The 18,917-nt window shown below is 47.5% G+C and overlaps 1 protein-coding gene across 2 annotated transcripts; it reads right to left on the reverse strand.

The window, feature by feature from the left end:
* Positions 1-236: 236 nt before the first annotated feature.
* On the reverse strand, positions 237-8,506 carry DDX52 (DExD-box helicase 52). 2 transcript variants are annotated; one of them, XM_009469203.2, is made up of 15 exons: positions 8,398-8,506; positions 7,973-8,216; positions 7,454-7,584; positions 7,033-7,218; positions 6,609-6,752; positions 5,843-5,954; positions 5,471-5,543; positions 5,115-5,318; positions 4,661-4,751; positions 4,017-4,139; positions 3,651-3,801; positions 3,188-3,263; positions 2,267-2,338; positions 1,511-1,603; positions 237-937 (listed from the first exon to the last, which is right to left on the reverse strand). In XM_009469203.2, exons 1-15 carry the CDS (start codon positions 8,482-8,484, stop codon positions 850-852), a joined length of 1,875 nt encoding a protein of 624 aa, XP_009467478.2. In that variant the 5' UTR covers positions 8,485-8,506; the 3' UTR covers positions 237-849. The 2 variants fall into 2 exon arrangements, 1 of the variants encoding a protein (XP_009467478.2); XR_015703447.1 differs by lacking the exons at positions 237-937; positions 3,188-3,263 and having other exon boundaries at positions 1,561-1,603.
* Positions 8,507-18,917: the final 10,411 nt, after the last annotated feature.

The raw sequence follows: 18,917 nt of genomic DNA on the forward strand, positions 1-18,917 counted from the left end.
TATGACAGAGCAGGAAGACAATCCCATACAGGAATGCTTTCTTAAAGGATTATAGTTGCAAAGGAGAAGCCATTCCTGCATTACCGGAATTCTGACACAACAGTGGACTGAGAACGCAGATAGCACATGAGGAGGTGGAAAATGTGAGGAGCCTGGTGTTTTTGTGTAATAGGTATGGAATAACGCCTGCAGACTGCTCCATCAAGGCTGTATAGACAGACAGGTACCTGTATTAGAATGTTTTACGGCCTTCTTTATTCTGTTTTGAGACTTAAATATCAAACAGTACAAAATTACTAGAGCTTACAGACATGTGAAGTATTAGCTATTTCAAAATTATTTCACAGAAGCAAAAAAGTAGGAGAAGCGGCTTTACTTTCACATACAGTACAAGTGGGTTGGGTTTGGTTTGTGTTTGAAGTGTCCAGGCAAGTCTTTGACAGCTGCATTTATCAAGCCTAACAGTAAGCTTTGTGCATTTTCTGCCACTGAATCTTCTGGAAGTCTGACAAACATACTAGGGATGATCTGAACACAGAACTGACAGTAGTTCCAAGGAGTAATAAAAAACTGCGTGATAGTAACACAAACAGATGCTAGTTTTTGAACTATTGTTCAGAAACACAAGGCATTTACTGCAAGAGCGCACTCTTCAGCTTCTATAAGAAGCATTCAGGAATCCTCTACTGGTTTTTCAGTAGAGACTTTCTTGCCTGTAAACATCCACCCTCACCCAGAAGGAAACACAAGAAATATTTTTCTCCCTTGCCCTTTGCTGCTATCTTCATTCTTCTGTTCTTCAGCATGGACGTAGGTGTCAGCCCCAGCTCACGAGTAGTCTGTTGCTATTCAGCTTTTTGAAACAGTCTGTAATTTACTGCCGTTTTTATCTTCTTTAACTTTCTTTTTTCCCTTAATATTTTCCTTTGTAGTTTTCCTACAAGAAACACAGTGGAGACCAAGACACCTGAACATTATATATAAAAAAGATGAAATATAGAGCAGTGACACAGACATTAGTCGGTTTACATCATATTAGTACAGCTGAACATAAATGCTTTGGTAGCAACACTCCAAAGCGGGGGTAATGGTGCTCTTTATTACCACTTTTACTATACCAAACTGCTAAATGCCAATCTTCTGTGAGCTCCAGTCATTACCACTTAAGATCTGCATCTTGTATTAATACTGCAGGCATTAAAATCAAAGCCATCCCTTTGCCAGAAGCGAAGCAGATAGGTTCTGTCAAACAAGAGTTAGTCCGAAGCTTTAAGGCCAGTGGTTTAAACTCAGCTTGCTATCACCTGATACATGGCACCACGTAAGGCAAACTGATGGCATTAACCCAATTTCCAGCAGACAGATGCTGACATTAAAACTTCACCATCACTAAAATCATTATGACTGGGTGGTCCACCCAGATAAGGTATCAGTTATTTTGGAGGAAGCGTGCTGGGCCTTTTCTGGATAAAGAGCATCTCTTGCCTCCTCTTGAGAAAAACCTACTTACGTTTTTCTTTTGCCTTTTTTTAAGAAGCACTCAGGGGTAGTACAAATGGATTCTCTTGTCAATGGTTTCTTAATGAATTTCTTCTTTTGTTTGCTGAGAACAACATTCAGTGAAGAAGGATTAAATTACTTTAAAGAGCAAAAATTAATATCCAAAGTAAATAAAACAGATAATGAAAACCTTTAGTGGCTGTTAGGGATTTATGGGTCTGAATATATTTTCAGTGTTGTTTATTCCAAGATTAGTTCAGCCACGTTATCTCCAAGACATTCCAACAAACTTTGTTTTAATATATGTCTAATATATATATATATATATGTAAGGATTTCTAGTTTTAGAAACTATTAGAAATCATGAAAAAGCATGAAAAGAAGTACTAATTAAAAAAAAATATTTATCTATATACATACACCCCTACACCAATTTTTCTAAAGGTAACTCAAAAGAGTAAAGCACGTACTTTCATGTATCAGAAGCCCAATTCATGAGTATGGGCCTAGGAAGTCTAAAGCAGATTTCAGGGAACTCATAGAAAAATAGTTAACTCCAGGAAGACCATAAGCTGAGAATTCATTTTGTTTCCATTTTTGTCTGGGTAAAAAAGTGCCACGACCACCCTGTCTAAAATTCCTTTTGCAGCTAAACGGCAACTATATTGCAAACAACTAGATCTTTTGTAACCCTTATACACCCAGCACCACTCATGCAGGCTTCTAAAATGGGAAACAAACTGGTAAAGTATTCAAATGAACATACCTTTGCAGTTTGGGGAAGTGTTTTATGTAGTCTGGCACAGGGCAGCCAGCTCGCTGAATAACACTGGCTATACTGGAAAGGAGAGGAGGGAAGAGATTAACTCTGGCAAGCGAGTACTTGGACAATAGATAAGCTGCTTCTCTGGAAAACAGCAATCCCCAACAACTAGCTGTTTCGTTGTTGTTGTTTTGTTGTGGTTTTTTTAGAGTGAGAAATAAAGACACAAAAACAAGTTTGAAGTAAGGTGAGGAAGAAACAAAAAGACACAGAAGGCTTAAGTGAAATTAATTACTCCATTTGGATATCTTAAACAAATCGAAACTCTAGGTAAGTACAGTCTTCAAGGAGATGAAGAAAAAGCAATACGCCAAAACAGAGAATCGTACCAAGTAATTTTGGACACAAGCAAGTTAAAGAACCGGATTTAAAAAAACCTAAAGCATAGCATGAGATAGTCATACTTTCTACATAGCAAATGATTCAGGAAAAACAGAACAAGAGCAAATTAGTCGTAAAGACTGCTGAACCTGCCCTTTAGTGAGGTTCTAAGTCAGAATAACTGAGTTTCACTGAAAGGTGCTACCAAGTAAGCCACCACGTTGTCATTACTGGCAACATGACTGAAAGAAGTGACAGGACGCTAGTTTCTCTCTTGCTGCATTAGTGAAAGGCTTCAAAAAGAAACCTTAACGTTGAACTGTCCTCAGTCTTTCCCACTCTGTGGTACCACCTTGCAGTTCCACCATGTTGATACAGAGTTCTCTCTCTCTATTTGTAAGAGCTTTTTATTTTACAGCAGTGGGGGGTTTCCGGAGCATGGCACTACTGTGCTTACCAGGTGTGTGGTACCAGACACAACCGTATAGTTCAGCAGCACACTACACAAAACAACATTTTTGCTATATCACGTTTCCAATTTACCTCCGTAATAAAGGTTTATCATCCTCTGTAAAGAAAGTGACTGCTTTTCCTCTGTGCCCTGCTCTTCCAGTACGACCTGCCAAACACAAATTTTGCAGAGTAGAGATTTCACTTTAAACATCTCCCTTTATTCTGTTCCTCCTCTCAGCCCCAGCCTCCTGATGTGTGTTAGTATACTAAGCACGCTACCAAGAAGCCGATCCCCAAAGATTGCTCCTATTGAATGAAAGCACAGGTATGTCTGAAGCGTCTAAATATTTAAGGTTCATAGAAGGCTGACAAAAAGTAATGCAGCTTTACTGAAAGTTAAGCCCAGATATAAACTGGTTCAAGTGACGCAGAAGTTAGTGCTGCAGCAACAGAGGAGGCTTGGTTTCAGGATGTTTGCTCATGCACAAGAGCATCTACATTAAAGACGTAGGAACTGAGAAAAAAACCCCATAATTTGTGAACAATCACTCACCTATCCTGTGGATGTATTCCACCGCACTCGTTGGCAAATCGTAATTAATGACCATATTCACTCCTTTGAAGTCAATCCCTCGAGCTAGTAAGGCTGAGCAGATGAGCACCCAGATCTTCCCAGCTCTGAAACTGTGTACTACATTATCTCTCTAGGAAAAGACAAAAAAGGTACTTGGAAACAGCCCACTTAGCAACTTGAGAAAGGAGGTGAACTTGTTTGTCATGATGTTACTGAATAAAACTAAAACTCTAAACAAAAACCTGCAGTAATTTACTGTCAAATTTACCTGAAGTTACATTAGAAAGAAAGGCAAAAGCAAGAGTGTTGTGAAGTGTTCCTTGAAAAGAAATTATATCCTCCTACCTGTTGCTGAGTTTTGTCTGCATGGATGACATCCACGTTGATGCCTTCGTAAATAAGTTCATGGAAAAGCTCTTTAGCCCTCTCAATAGACTGTACAAAAACAAGGACCGGAGGAGCAAAACCCTGCAAAAGAATAAGCTTGGCTAAGGTCCAAGTCCTTTTCCTACCATTATTGGTTGCAGACACCAAGCTCCTAAAGAGACATAACCAGCCCCAGTATCTTACATCTCAGAGGATGATTTTTTTGCCAAATCTTTGGGAGTCAGAACTAAGCAAGTTCAGCTCCATTGCCTTCGATGGAATGGTTCCTAACTTAAGCATCAGGCTGCATTTTAATCCACAGAAACAAACAGATTTCTTTTTTTTTCCACCCAATGTGAAGAACCCACTCACGCCACCAAGTAAAATTAAACAGACCGTTAACACAAACTGCTCCTAAGCAAGACGCAAATATATAACCAAGAACGGGGAACGCTCTCAGTTTTCATAGGCAGGGTACTTATTCTTCCTCTTGTACAGCAGATTTGGACAATGGTTTAACATGTGTCACAGGGAAGCCTTTGCCCTAGGAAATTATGAGTCTCTGACAGAACACACAGCCCAGTTCAGAAGTAAACAGAATGTACTCAATCTCTCCAAAATACCTTTTTAACAAGATCTCTCATTGCAGTTAGTTTTCCTGTCTCAGATCCAACAAACAACAGCTCTTGTTCTACTGTCTCCGCTGCAGAGTTTCTGAAACCAGAAATCCAGCAGAAGCGTGCCACCATTAGAGTTTATTTATATAAACACTAAAAAACATGAAATATTACCTGGTGAACGAGAAATATTGCATGACAAACTTATTTCACCAGTACACGCTTCCAAGATTAATGTTTATTTGTTGATAAAGTAATGAGTAAAGACAAACAACACTTTCCCCAATATGCGAGAAAGATCTGTATGCCTACGCAATTTTTTCTGCAGACAAACAACCTGCAGTACTAAGACTAACAACAGAGACATACAACCAAGCAGACTGATGATGCAAAGAAAGAAAATAATTTGCCCAGGAAAGGAAAAAACGACGAAAGAGTCAGAGTACAACCGCACGCCTACCTTGCTCCAACAGACACCAGAACAACACTGTCAAGGTTGAGTTTACACCACTCCTCTACATCATGTGCAAAGGTTGCGCTGAACAAGGCTCTCCTCACCAAGTGGGACGTGCATGCCAGGAAGATGGAGGCCAGCTGATCTCGGAACCCCGACTTCCCATCTTCAAACAGCTTGTCTGACTCATCCACCACCAGCCACTCCACACTAGGAACAGAGAGGTTTTCTTTTCGGCAAGAGGCACTTGCGGAGAAGGCAAAAGTTCTAACAGACCATCACAGATGCAAGGACTACGCATGCATCCGCTTCTCAGTGGCAAAGCTAGTAGCAAAGGCAGATTTGATAAAGACTCTTGGTACCTGGTCAAGTCTATTGCTGGAGGATCTTGTTTCAGCAAATAAATGAGTCTGTTTGGAGTAGTAACTAGTATATCTGTAGAAAGAAAGACAAAAAAAAAGGTAAAACATTAAAAAAAGATGCAAAATAAACCAGACTAACAGAGCCCTGAGAAACACAAGTTCCAATCCAGTCTGCCAGAGGTACAATTAAACAGCATCCCCTGTCAGGCTCACTTCCTAGCTCTTCTATGCCAGCTACTTTAAGTGTTGAGCAATAGGTTGCATGTCTTGAGTGGTATTAACTGATCTCTTTAAAACCACACAGGCCAGAAGAGAAAAGTCAGCGACGCTTTTTAAATTTTCAGAAGCACTTCAAGTAGTTAAAACGACTACCAAATTTTTTAGAAGACTTGGGCCCAAACTTCTTTGCTGCTTCAGCTGCCTTGTGGATCATATGTATTCTGAAGCCTGTCCCCTCAGCCAACTTCACCAGCTCCCGATGTGTCTGAAAAGGCAGCAACAGAGACTAAATGTTGAAAATAATCTGATTAGCTTTTCTGACCAGAAAAACTGCAGGCAATCACTAAGTTACAGTTTCAAACATCACGCCGACTTCACTGCTAAGAGAAAGCTGTCTAGTCTTCTTAGCATAATAAAATGCAGCTTTCTAACACATATTATTCACCTGAAAGTTCTCACAGATCTGATTACCATATTTTGACTCGAACGATGTAGCTCCCATAAGCCCCCTCTCCCATTTGAATAAAAATGAGAGTCTACCCAAAGTTGTAATTTTTATTTCACTTTAATAACAAAGCTTCAATATGAAGCTATTTGTTGAAATTCTGTATTTGGGACAAAAAGATAAATCTCTTGTAGCAATCTCAAATGTGACGGTAGGTATTAAGAGCACCTAAGCACTGGGCAGTTTTAAAATATGATCAAAGAATCTTGAGCCCCTAATCTAATCACCTAGACTAGACTGAGATGCTAGATATGTAGCTATTTCACGGAAGACAAAAGACATGTTTAAATTAGCTTTTTCTGATATCTGCGGGCAATAAAGGAAAAAAAATATATACCAAGCTGCTATTTTACTGATTCGGAGTGAAAACTTTGAAGTACATATGACAGCAACCCCTTTCCCCTCAACACACACCTGGCTAGCAAGTTCTCGGGTAGGCGATATGATCAGTGCTCTGAATCCTTTGTTCCTAGGTTGTTTCAGATGTGTCAAGAGAGGAATACAAAATGCCAGTGTTTTTCCAGACCCAGTAGGAGCTGAAGCTAGAAGTTCCCGACCCTGTAAGAAAAACAAGAAGGGTGTTATATGGTACTACAAAAAAAGAGAAGAAAAACTCCAAAAATCACATTCACGTAAATACTAATGCTACAAACTAACCCAAAATACATTAATAAAAGCACAGATCAAGAATATTGTAATAGCTAAGTTTTGAACTCTGATGCAGTTGACGCACCTCTAAAGCTGTGCAACTAACCGCTGCCGTGACCCCAAAGAGAGGCCACGCTCCAAATTTTGCCATAATTAATGCCGTAATAAAATACAGTACCAGAAAACTCACATGAAGCATGACGGGAATAGCCTGCATCTGGATTGGTGTTGGGACCTGGAAGCCAGCAGCTTGAATATTCTCCATGATTTTAGGGTGGATTTTGTATTCCTTTTGAAGTTGCTCAAACGTGGCAATTGGGTCAGGAAGATCTGTTCCTTGAACATTAATCTTGTGCCGATTTCTGAAGCGGTTTATCTAGAAGGCAAAAGACAAACTCTTCCTTTCTTTCTTTCACAGCATAAAACAAAATATATAATAAAACAGAAACATAATAAACATAAAACATCTATGGATTCACTTTCTGGTTGTTTTCCCCATACTCAGTTACCCTCCTCCCAAGAGCAATCACCATAAATGAGCCTCAATTTTCAGATTAAACACCCACAGAAACCAAGTAATCTGTTGCTACATTAGAACTCTGTGGTCCCACCTTTTCTCTTCTCAAGCGTTCAAGTTTTTCTGCAGTAGGCTTTTTGTCTTTTGCATCTTCGAATTTTGCTTCCAGAGAGGACATCCACTTTATTCCATTACTTTCTGACAACTCTGGCATTGATGCTGTTTCTGGAAGTTTAAAAAAAAAAAAAAAAATTAAAAAAATTGAGATTTCCGTTAGTAAAATCCAATCAAAAATTATTTGGTAAAAAAGGTCACCTCAAAACCTTTTTTCTCGCATTCTCACTAAAGTTAATGAAGAACTTAAGGATTCTCCTTAAGAAGAACTTAAGGTTGCCAGAAGGATGGCAACCACATCCTCATGCCTTAACACTAAATCTTGGACCAATTATTTTATCAGCTCTGACACAGGCCGGCCAAAGAACCCAGAAACCTCTTTTTTTTTCTGGTAAAATGACTTACAGTACCTGCAGATTTAAAGTAAACTGAAACACGCAAGAAGCACGAACTACATCAGAGTATTCTGCCTGGGACAGGCGTCTGTATCTATAAATACCTCGTGTTTTTTTCTTTTTTCTTTTCCCTTCACTGCTTTCTGCAGTTCTTTTTCTCTTTCCTGCCATCTCTCCGTCGTTATTCCCTGCTCCATCCTCCTTCTGCTGGTCTCCACCCTTTACCTCCTCCTCTCCAGCCCCGGCGAGCCCCCAGCCTTCCTCGCCAGACCCCAGAGGGGCTCCCTCCTTGCACCCGAAGAAGTCGAGGCTCTCCAGCGAGACGCTACCGCCGCTCCCCTTTATCACCTGGGAGAGAGAGAGCAGGGAAAACGGTGAAGTCGCCCTCGCCAGACCCCAGCGCCTCCCCGACCGCTACCACAGGCAGGCCCGGGGGCCCGCGGTGCGGAAGAGACGGCGCCCGGGGACCCCCCGCCGCGGAGGGAACGGGGCCCAAACCCGTCCCAGCCTCCTCCCAGCGGCGTCGCACCCCGAATCGTCGCGCATCTGTCCCGAAGCGCCTCACGTCGAACCGGGCACCGGCACCCAGCCGCCGAAACAGCTCCTGTGCCTCCATGCTACCAGCACACCCAGCGCTCCCCGCCGTGACCCCGGAAGTAGCGAGCACTTCCGGGAGCGCGGAGGTGGGGCCGGAGCACGTGCCTGCCTGCGTATCATAGCAACCACACCGCGGGAGGGGTATCATGGCGCCGCGTTGCCATGGTAACCTCAGGGTTAGGCTTCGGCGGGTCGCTCTCCGGTGTAGGCCGCACCAGGCCCGGGGCACCGGGAGAAGCCGTCGCGGGTCCGGCCGTCCCCACAGCCCCGAGGGCGGAAAGCAGCGACCCTTTCCCCGCTGCAGAGGCCGGCCCCAGCCCCGGGGGGGCTCTGGGCCAGCAGTGTCACTGTGGGTTCCTCCCGTACGGCGCCTTCTGCAGCGGAGCTGCAGTAACGGGGTCTGGAAGGCACCGTACGGGAAGGACCACAGCAGGGTGGTGTTTGTTGACACTCTGTTTCCTTTTTTTAAACATTTTTTTAATCATCTGCGTGAGGTCTAAACGAATCAGAAATATCAAACCCGGCATATGAGCCATAAAACTGTTCTACATCTTTATAGGCCGATCGCAGCATTTTGTCCTTTTGTGTATTCCTGATGGCGAGTTAATTGCACTGACTGCTTCAACTATTTTGAAGGAAGGGCTCGGCTGAATAAGAGGACAAAAGCTTTTGTGGGAAGTTTTTGTTCGCAGACGTCTGGGCTTTGATGATTTACAGTATCATTAGCTGGTCTCAAAGGACTGACCTCTCTTCTATCCATCAGCACCAGCAAGTGGAGATTATCGGCTCCACTGGGCACAACCTCTCTGCCTCTTAGAGATGTAAACTTAGGTCCTAGATATTTCTGAGGAGGCAAAACGGTGGCTTATTAGCACTTTTCATTGCCTGGATCATCCCTTGTTTTATATTCTCTTCATGGTTTGACAGGGAAGTCCCTTTGTGATCTGCAACAAGTGGCTCTGCCTTTCCCTGTGAAAGCAGAGAATGTTCTCTCTTGCTTTGATTCAAACCTATTTTGTTAAAAAATACTTCGGGCTCAATCCTGCACTACCCTCCTGATTTTAAGACCCGTTTGATGTGAAGCCAGTTAGCAGTCCCAGTGACACCTAAATTAAAGGCAGGAATGTGCCCAGTTAATTTGTTCAATCCTTGATTTCCACTGATACAATCCAGCCTCACAACTGTGCTTGAAGAAAGAAACGCTAGAGGCAATGGCAGGAGCAACCCAGCAACTGGCTCAGCTGCTCAGGGCAATCAAGAAACTTTGCATAGATTAAGATCAGAATTTAATTCATGTATTTATTCATTCTGATAAACTGTGAGACCCAATAGTACAGGTAAGTCTCCTAGTACTCTGTATCAGATCAAACAATACAGATATTTTTCCTGGTGTTCTTGAAGTAAAACAAACAGAAATCCAATTAAGCAACAACAGCATTACAAAAACTATTTTATGTAATAAAAGTCTCAAGGGCTAAACCTTTACATCGCTGAAGTCCGAGAGCCCTAAGAGATACAGGCAATGGCTGTTCCTCCTGTAACGTTCACTACTTTAATTACAAACTTTGAGGTGAAAAATTGCATAAATGCGATCCTCCCCGCAGCCCCTATCTGCCTGATTTATTGCGCTTTTTCTTTGCCAACCTTTTGACTTCCCAGCAGATGGGTGAAAGCAGCCGCACGGGGACCTGGGTGGGTGCAGAGCACCACGACGCTGACGCTTCCCTCGTTTGTGTTCCTGAGCCGAGCCGTTCCCAATGGCGTATTTACAGCGAATGAAGCCGGTGCGGGAGAGAGACTCGACGCCACACTCGGGCCGTTCCCGGGCTGAGGCTCTTGCTTTTCTGCTGGGAAAAGTGACTAATGGTTGCTGTGAGAGGACAGGGAAGAATGTGGAGGCATTTGTGTAACAAAGAACTATAAATCATCACCAATATCCATCACTCACCAAGAGATGCCGTCAGCAGATTCAAGAGTGAGGAAATGGGAAATATTCTCTTCATCAGTCGACTGGGAAATCCCTTTGTGGTCAGAGTAAGGAGCTCTGCTCCCAAGGCAGCAGCACCGGGTGCCAGGCGGCAGAAAGCCACGCGCCCGGAGCAGGGGACCCTCCGGCAGGAGCAGCCCCCGGCAGCACGCTCCCGTCTTCCAGCACGTGTGGCCCTGGGGGCCGAGCTGCCTTACGCCGAAGTCGATCTGCCCTGGAGTGGTCAGAGGGTCCGGCGCCGGGACTCGGGCTGCGAGAGGTCATGCTGTGTGTCAGGGGTAGAAGGGAGAAGTCGCTGAAACACAAAAGTGGAGCAACTTGAGTAAATGCAAAGCAAAACCACTCTTGTCACGGCGTTGGGTTTAGCTTTGCTTCCCCGGTGCTGCTCTATCAACTACTCGGTGCTAATTGCCAAGTCAGTGCTGACACCAGATGACCAGCGAGGCCTTTGCAGGGTGCGCGTGGTGCGGGAGCGCAGGCTTTTCAGCTCAGCCCAGCCACAGACGCAGTGATTAATGCCCCAACAGCCTGATGTAACCTGGGCAATCCTGTTTTATTAGCAGTGCTTGCCAGGCTGGATCTCAATTCCACAAAAGTCATCTCAAAACTGCACCTGACCTCCAAAACTGATCCCATATCTGGATCGACTGGAGCTGATTTCACTCTTTTTCTGTGTTGCTCCTGCTTTGCTGAGCAAGGTGACCTAAAGCCTCCCAGAGAAGGACCCCTCTCAGGTGCACGCTGCAGAAACCCCACAAGGCAAAGGATGACTTGCTTTGTTCCCTATAATTGATCCAAACCAGTAAAGAGAAAGCAAAGCGCCTCCTGCCAGGGAGTTCTCACTCCATCTGCACCGCAGCAAAGAGGAGACAGCTGCCTGTGCCAGCTATGGGGGGCATCAACAGCCCCCCAGCCACACTGAGGCGAGGTGAATGCAGTATTTATTGGACCAGCTCATGGTCTTTATATTAAAATCCCCCTGCACCTGCTTGTACGTGCTAGGGAACACGGTGCTCCCCACACACTGGGGAACATGGCACTTCCAACACACCGGGGCTGGCATAAAATTATAGCAGAGGAGGGTAAGCGCTAGCCTTGTTCTGCCCGGAGCTGCTGGCAGGATGCCCACGGACTGAATTGGGACGTGGAGGAGAGCCTAGGCTGTATGGTTTTCCCCTTTCATTTGTTATTCTTGCAGACAGTCCCTGGGACCGCAGCAGGTACAGGCAGGTGGTTAATAGCAGGGTACACCCCCAACCCCGAAGCAGCCCCCCCGTCCCACAGGGGTGCTCAGGGGACCTCTGCGACGGTGTAGAAGCAGCACAGGTGAGATGCTTTGGTCAGACCGTTGGGCCATGCCCAACATGTAGGACTGAAATAAGAACCCATAAGATTGCAAAGCAAATCTGGTCAGCAGATTTATTTCATCACATGCACAATCAGGTCAGAGGTGCTTACCTGTAGCCCTGGGCTCCCCTCCTGAAGAAAGCCAGCTAAGGCCGCTATTTTTTTATGTGTGCATGTGTGTGTGCATTTGTTTAGCAGGTGTAAGACAGGAATTACAGGACAGCACTTGTCAGTGGGACTTTTGCATATCTGCTCCCCACGTCCCACTCTCCTACTACATTATCATCACTAATATGCACATAACAGTCAATTAGCCTAGCTGAGTGCACTCATGACCTCTGATCCCTGCTGTGTCCCCCAATCCATTAACAGGCCCTCATCCTTTAGCTCTCAGTATGAATTGATGTAGCATCCATTCTCTTTCGGCAAAGAAACATGCTTCCTCATTCATCTGTCCATTTCCACTTTCTGTTCCTTTGTCCTCCCCTTCTGTTCCCTGTGTTGCTAACCTGGTCACAACTTCTTGACCCCACGTCCTTGTCCCTCCCAAGGGTGTCGTAATCCCAACCACTACCAAAAAACTTTTACTTTTTTTTCCTTTACCCACATCTTATTTAGCAAAAATGGTTTCCAGCAGTGTGGGAGCTTTGATCCCCTATTCAAGAAATCCTTGCAATGTTTTTTTAAAGGCTTTCTTTCTAAGGCAAATGAATTCTTCATAAAGGGGGAAATGGTGTGCTAGTTGGTCTCTGTTCATCTGAGGAAGACAAATGATCTCTTTTATTACTTGAAAAGCATAACAGTTGAGTGTGTAGATTTGTGATTTATCTGTAATTAAGAATCCATTTGAGCAGCATATTAATTACAGAGAGGAGAATTCATTTTGCTGAATATAAAAGTAAAATCAAAGTTCCTGGAATGAGAAGATAACATAAAACATCTGAGGTTCAGGTTTTGTCTGGCTCTGTGTTACACACATACTGGGATGGGACAATTCTTTAGTGCACTCTTGAGTTTTTTGACTTTTAAGTTTTATTCCTGGGTCAGAGAAATAAAGTCCAGGGGCTCAGAGACCTCTGCCCCCCGATGCTGGTGGCTCCCACAGCGCTCCCGTTGCTGGCTCTGCTGGGCCCTTTGTGGCAGCACGTACTGCTCCTTTGCCCCGCTGCTGCTGCGGGACCTGTCGGCCCTCCACAATCCGCAGCAGGGGTAAATCACCCGTCAGGATTAAACGAAAGCGCACCCTGCAAGTGCCGAGGGAAGCCAAGCTCCCTGTGCTGCTGAGCAGCCGAGCCCTGGAGCCTCCCACGGGGCTCTGCCTCTGGGAACATTGGCTCTGAGCTTTTATTTAGGTGTTTACTTATCTGCACCGAGGAGTAGCTAGCCCAGCTCCCCGGCCCGTGTAATGCAGTCCATGGCTCAGTCTGTTCATGCCAGATGTTTAACCTGACCACACGCAGTGAAACCAGACTCCTTCTACAAAGTGTCCGTCCTTTGTCCCCAGAGGACCCACGGCGGTGTCCTGCCCATCTCATGGGAGATCTCGTAGCACTCGCAGCGAGAAGGCAAGCGAGCGACTTGAGCGTCTGCCTGCAAAGGACCTTTGCAGAGCAAACAGTGCAGAGCAGCTCACAGGGTTTGCTGGCCGGACTCTGCTGCGGTGGGCGTGCGGCGCTGCAGGGAGGGACCTGCTGGTGCTTGCAGCTGGAGCGGCAGCCCTGGTTGCTCCGCCGTGGGATGCGGAGCATTGCATGCATTGGCCTGTCGTGGTAAGAGGACAGCGGGATATCAAGGCTCTCCAAGATCTTTGCAGACCGGTGAGCCCCCAGATTTGCAGGTCCCTTGGCTGTTGGGGGGAGGCCGGTGTGGGGCAGCACAGCAGCAGATGTGGAGGTCAGCACCCGGAGCCACAGGAGCAATTGGAGAAGCGCTGGAGCAGGCAGGGAGTGAGGTTTTCTCTGGCTGCTGAGAGCATGCAGCGGTGTGTTGGATTAGGACAGTAAACTTACGGTGCTGTTCTCTGCTGCTGCTGGTCTTTATGACTCACATCTCTTTCCCCCATCAAACCTTTTCACTTTTTCACGGACTTGTGAAGACCTCCTGCAAACACATCCTGGAAACCCCATGGCAGCAGGAGATGGGATCAACACACGCTGCCCAAAGCTGCCGCCCGCCTGGCGCAGGGACTCCTCTGGTTCCGTATACCTGCTCCCGTGCCAGACCACAGCGCAGCGGGGAGCTGGCAACGTCTGCAAACAGCCCGGCCTTTCAACGCAAGCACTTTCTGCATTCCTCTCTGTGTACTCCTCAAACTCCGCCACCAGCCCAACCAAATCCACTCAAAGGCTTCAAAGGGCAGAGCGTGTTTGCTGTCCGCAGGGGACTGACAATGCTTTCCCTTTTGACCCGTCGCGCAGGAAGGCAGTGCTGGGACCGCCAGGCAATGGTGTGCGGGGTGCAGGCTCCAACGGTGGGGAGCACAGCCCCGGCAGAGCCAAGGCTCTCTCTGCACAGCGCCACACTGCTGCTGCTGGTTTTCCTGCCAAAATTTCCAGCAGATCCGGCCATCTGGCTGGACTGGCAGAACAAGTCTGGAAAGACCGCAGGTTTGGAGCTGGGTGCTGTTGTGCAACTGTGTGTTACGTTTACGTGCGCGCCAAACGACATTTTTAAAGTTGCTGAAATAGCTCGTCTGTATTTCGGTATCCTCGGAAAGGCCATTGCCTTCACAGCCAGCAGGACGTCTGCTCCTCCGCGGGGATGACCTGGGGCTTCCTTAGCAATCCGCGTGCTCGGTGCCGGCCAATGTGAGCTGGACTGGCTGCAGCAGGGCCAGAGCCTGGCCAGCACTGGGGATGGTGGCTGAGCCCCGGCACTGCTCTGGCCCCAGCACTGCTCCGGCAGCAAGGTCTGCACCACCACCGGGCTGCCGTCACGCACCTGGGGATGGGGAAACTAGCACTAGGGTGCCCCAGCCCTCCGGCCAGCAGCTGGCACGCAGGGTTTGGCCCCGGACCGCATTTCCCTGGCTCTGTTCCTCCACACAATTATGGAGGTGATAAGTGCCAAGGAGCCCTGCTGCCTGGGGACGGCTGCAGCCCCACGCCAAGGGCTCGTGCCCACGGTCTGATAAAGCCCTGTTGCGGCTCTGGGGCAGGCGGCGAGGGCAGTGCTAACCTGGTTTTGACCCAGTGACTTCGCTGGCAGCATTGCCGGTGCTGCAGCGCAAACAGGAGGCAGTCGGGGCATGGGATTTATTCATCCAGGCAGGTATCACTGGGCTCACTCTCCTCTGGAGAGATCACGCTCCTGCCCAGCCCTCCTCATCCCACCTCTGCACCTCCTGGGGCTTCCCCATGCCTGTCTGTGTCCTTCCCCTGCCCCACAGCCGGCGCATCCCACTCGGGGAAGGAGCACCGAAACACAGCGAGCTTTGAGCGATACTTCCCTGGAGAGCGTGAGTCCTCGCATCGCAGAGAGCCACGACAGCCCTGACCCTGGGTGTTACCCCCTGGCCTCGGTCATGCTGGGATTTGAGAGATTTTTCCTTTGCACCCACACCTGCAATTCAAATTAAATGCAGTGGCGTCCCTGTGCTCTGCCATGAAGGAGGCTGCAGTTTGTTACGAACATGAAGAGTGACTGATAAAGCCTCGTGGCAGCCTGCGGATCCTCATGTGCACAGAATTCCCTTGTGAACAGCTTTGAATTGTAAAATAATCACTTGGCCCCATAAAAGTGTATTGGTCATAAATGAACTTTGTCATCTTTCTGCTAGTTTCTTTGCTCCATAACAACTGCATCATGGACAAACACAATGTGCCCAACAGCAATGGGAGAAAAAAAATATCTTCCAGGAGCCTCATTTAACATTATATTGTATTCTCCAACAACTTAATGAGGCAGCCAGAGCGTCTGTGGGAGCAAACGCCCTACCCAGTGCTTCTCCAGTGCAAGGTGAGGTCTGGGCAGGGACAGCCCCAGCCCCAGCCCCAAGCCAGTTGCTGCAGAGGCTGCTCAGGGAAGCAGTTTTGGGTGGTAATTCCCTGGGCAGGAAGGGTTCCTCAGCCAGAGGCTAAATGTGAATCAGGGGAACCTTTCTCCCCGTGCGTAGCATCCGCAGCATCCTCTAGCAGCCAGTCATGCTTTCTACCTTCCCGTCCTGCTACCTAGGGGTGGGTGGCAGCACACAACGAGCTCTTTAGCTACTTCATAAATTCACACCTCTTGGGTAAATACTATCTGTTCTCAATCATTTGTTCTGTTCATATTATTAACTTTATCCTGCCTGCTCTGTCACACACTCTTTGCTCCATGGTAGTCACCTTCTCCATCAGTGTCTTTGGATGCCTTTTTTCCCAGTTTTCTTTTGGCTCGGTCCCCCCTTCCCTCTCCAGGTCTCTCTCCGGTGGGGTTGCATCTCAGAGTCTCCTTTCCCCAAGGTTTTCACTTACCTTCTCTGCGGGGCTTTCTGGAGAGCAGCACTGATATTGGGCCACCTGCCAAACAGTGCTTTACGCATAGTTTTCACACCCCAAACCCCGGACCTCTCACTCCATGTCTGTCGTAAAGCCGGTGCAGAAATCACGCCCCAAAAGGTACTGCTCCCCTTGGAGCATCAGCTCAGATGCAGCAGGGTATCTAGTGCCTCCTTCTCCTCTCTCCTTCCTGCTGGATTACCCATTCCTCTGCAGGACCAATTCAACCTGATGCTGGATATGAACCAGCTGGGGAAAGCTTAGCCCATTTAGCTTGACAAGCCACTCGGAGAGCAAAATGTAGTTGGCATAAGTAGAAGAATCCAAGTCATTTCCACCCTGACTGGTGGGAATGCAATATTTAGGAGCAGAATTTGAAAAGGGCTCAGCCTGGCACTCAGGTGTGTTGAGAAGGACTTGCTGAGCAGGAAAGCGCAGAGGGCATCTCAGAATAAAACCTGCATCTTCTCCAAATTTTTCTAAAAGAGAGCATCGCTTCTGAGTCTGCAGGAAAGGGACCGAGCAGCCTTCATGCCTCCTGTCCTCTTCCAGTTTTTGTCAGGGGTAGCTAAAAATCACAAAACCAAAGAAACTCTGTGGGAAGGTTTTTATCGGGGTGTCCTGCTACACCTGTAAAGGTGAGCAACAGATTGCTGCACTGAAAGCATTTCCCACAGCAGCCCACACTTCACTTACAAAAAAAAAAAGGGTGCCAAACCAAAACCAGGCGTTTTTAATGGCGATTCAAACCAATGCCCTGCACCACGTCTTCAGAAGGGCCACCCTTTCCTACTGATGTGCTCCGAGTCCCTCAGCTACGTTAGGACTTCACAATCAAAGATCTTCAAAAGCTTTACAGCGACGGCAGCACACCCTCCCGCCTCCCCTCGTGCTTTACTGACCCACGGGCTCAGTAGCCAGAATGGATGGGGTTTGGCTTTGTCTGGCACTCAGCTCCTAATTGGTTTGCTTAACACTCGGCTGCTAAAGTTAGCAGAGGATGAGGAATAAACTGTGCTGGACTAAGGGCAACATCATTAGTGCATCATTAGGAGGGTAAGGACACAGGTCTCCCAACCTCCTGGAGCCTCTTGCTATTTTTGGCTGATACCTGGGGCTTCATATGAAATACTTGCCTCACCACGTTCAGGCAGGTAGAAACCTAGATCAGCATTGCAAGGGACAGCAGGAGGGACACGTCACCGCCGCCAGCCTGCGTCCCTGCCTGCTGCTGCCTGCCGGACCGACGTCTGCCAAACCACGGCAGATGATGGCTGGGGATTTACAGACCACGCGGCAGCAATGAGTCAGAAGAAATGGTATTTAATTATGGTATACATTAAATTAAATGTCATTCTGAATATTGATCTCCAATTCGTGGTGACTTATTCACCGTAGGGCAACTCCTATTAGTCCCAGCAAGGGTTAGGGACCCACTGCGCTAGACATTGTACAGACACAGAGCAAAAGGGCCTTTCTTGCCCAAAAGAAAGCATTCAGTGTTTTTCATTTTAGCAGTGGTCACCCGTCCACGGGCACATCTACTGCTCTCCACCTCTCTAAATCACTCTCAGCAATTGGCACACGCTGCAAAGTTTAAGAAAAATGTACACAACTGGGGAGCATTAGATCCATTTCCGAAGGGGAGCAGGTACGGAGGAGCTCGTGTCTCATGGGAGGGGAGACGATGCCGTTTACAGCTTCTGCAGCTTTGGAGGTAGGACTTGGGCACCTAAACCCCTTCAGGGCTTTGGAGGGTGCGGAGCCCGGTGTCCGCAGCGGGTACCCAGCGGGGATGTGCCCTCACCGCAGAGGTGGGCTCATTCACAAGCTGGAGATCTTGCTGCGAAGCTTTTCCTCCAGGAGCCGCTGCCAGGTGAGACAAGGCAGGCAGCCATCAGGGACCGCGGACCGGCGTGTTCACATCACAGCCCAGCACCCGTCTGTCCAGCTGCAGCTCGGAGGTGACACCGTGAGGACAAGAGCACCGTGTTTATTGATAAGGGTGGAGCCAAGAAGGCTCATCATCAACCTGCTAATGGCTGAAAATAAGCCACCTGTACTGGCCGTTTACTGGGAAGGAGACAAGGCAGTAACTGGGCACCCAGTCCCTTCCACGCCGCAAGGAGGGGAGAAAAGGGAGACAGTCTCTGAACTCCATTTGAGGAAGACCCTATCAGAATTTCTTGCAGCCTAATTCACCTCTGTAGCAGCAAATGCTACAGGCTCACCTGAAAACTGCCGATGCCGAACACTTCCCAGCAGTATGGATGTGCAACCAGGCTGCTGAGCGCTTGCCCACCCCACAACAGTCCACCTCAGAGTCCCCAAAAGCAAGAGAGCCCCTTGAGATCTCTGTAGCGGCAGTTGTCCCCACACGGATGGTCCAGGTCCTGCCGGGGCTCCGCTCAGCTCGCCCTGTGCCCTTCCTTGTCGTGGGATGTCACCGTGCAGAGGACACACGTGTGCCCATCCTCAGAGCAGAGACCGGTGCTGCCAGACCGGCGTCCTTGCATGGGCCCAGCTCTTTCCTTGTGAATTAACTCATTTAAACGAAGAAGAGAAATACAAAACCAAAACCATGCTCAGCTCTGACCTTTACCAAAAAAAAAAAAGGGGGGGGGCGGAGAAAAAGAAGAG

The sequence above is a fragment of the Nipponia nippon genome, unplaced genomic scaffold (genome assembly GCF_047370975.1).
Source record: "Nipponia nippon isolate SJK-2023a ecotype South Korea unplaced genomic scaffold, ASM4737097v1 scaffold_15, whole genome shotgun sequence".
In the NCBI taxonomy this organism is placed as follows: Eukaryota; Metazoa; Chordata; class Aves; order Pelecaniformes; family Threskiornithidae; genus Nipponia; species Nipponia nippon.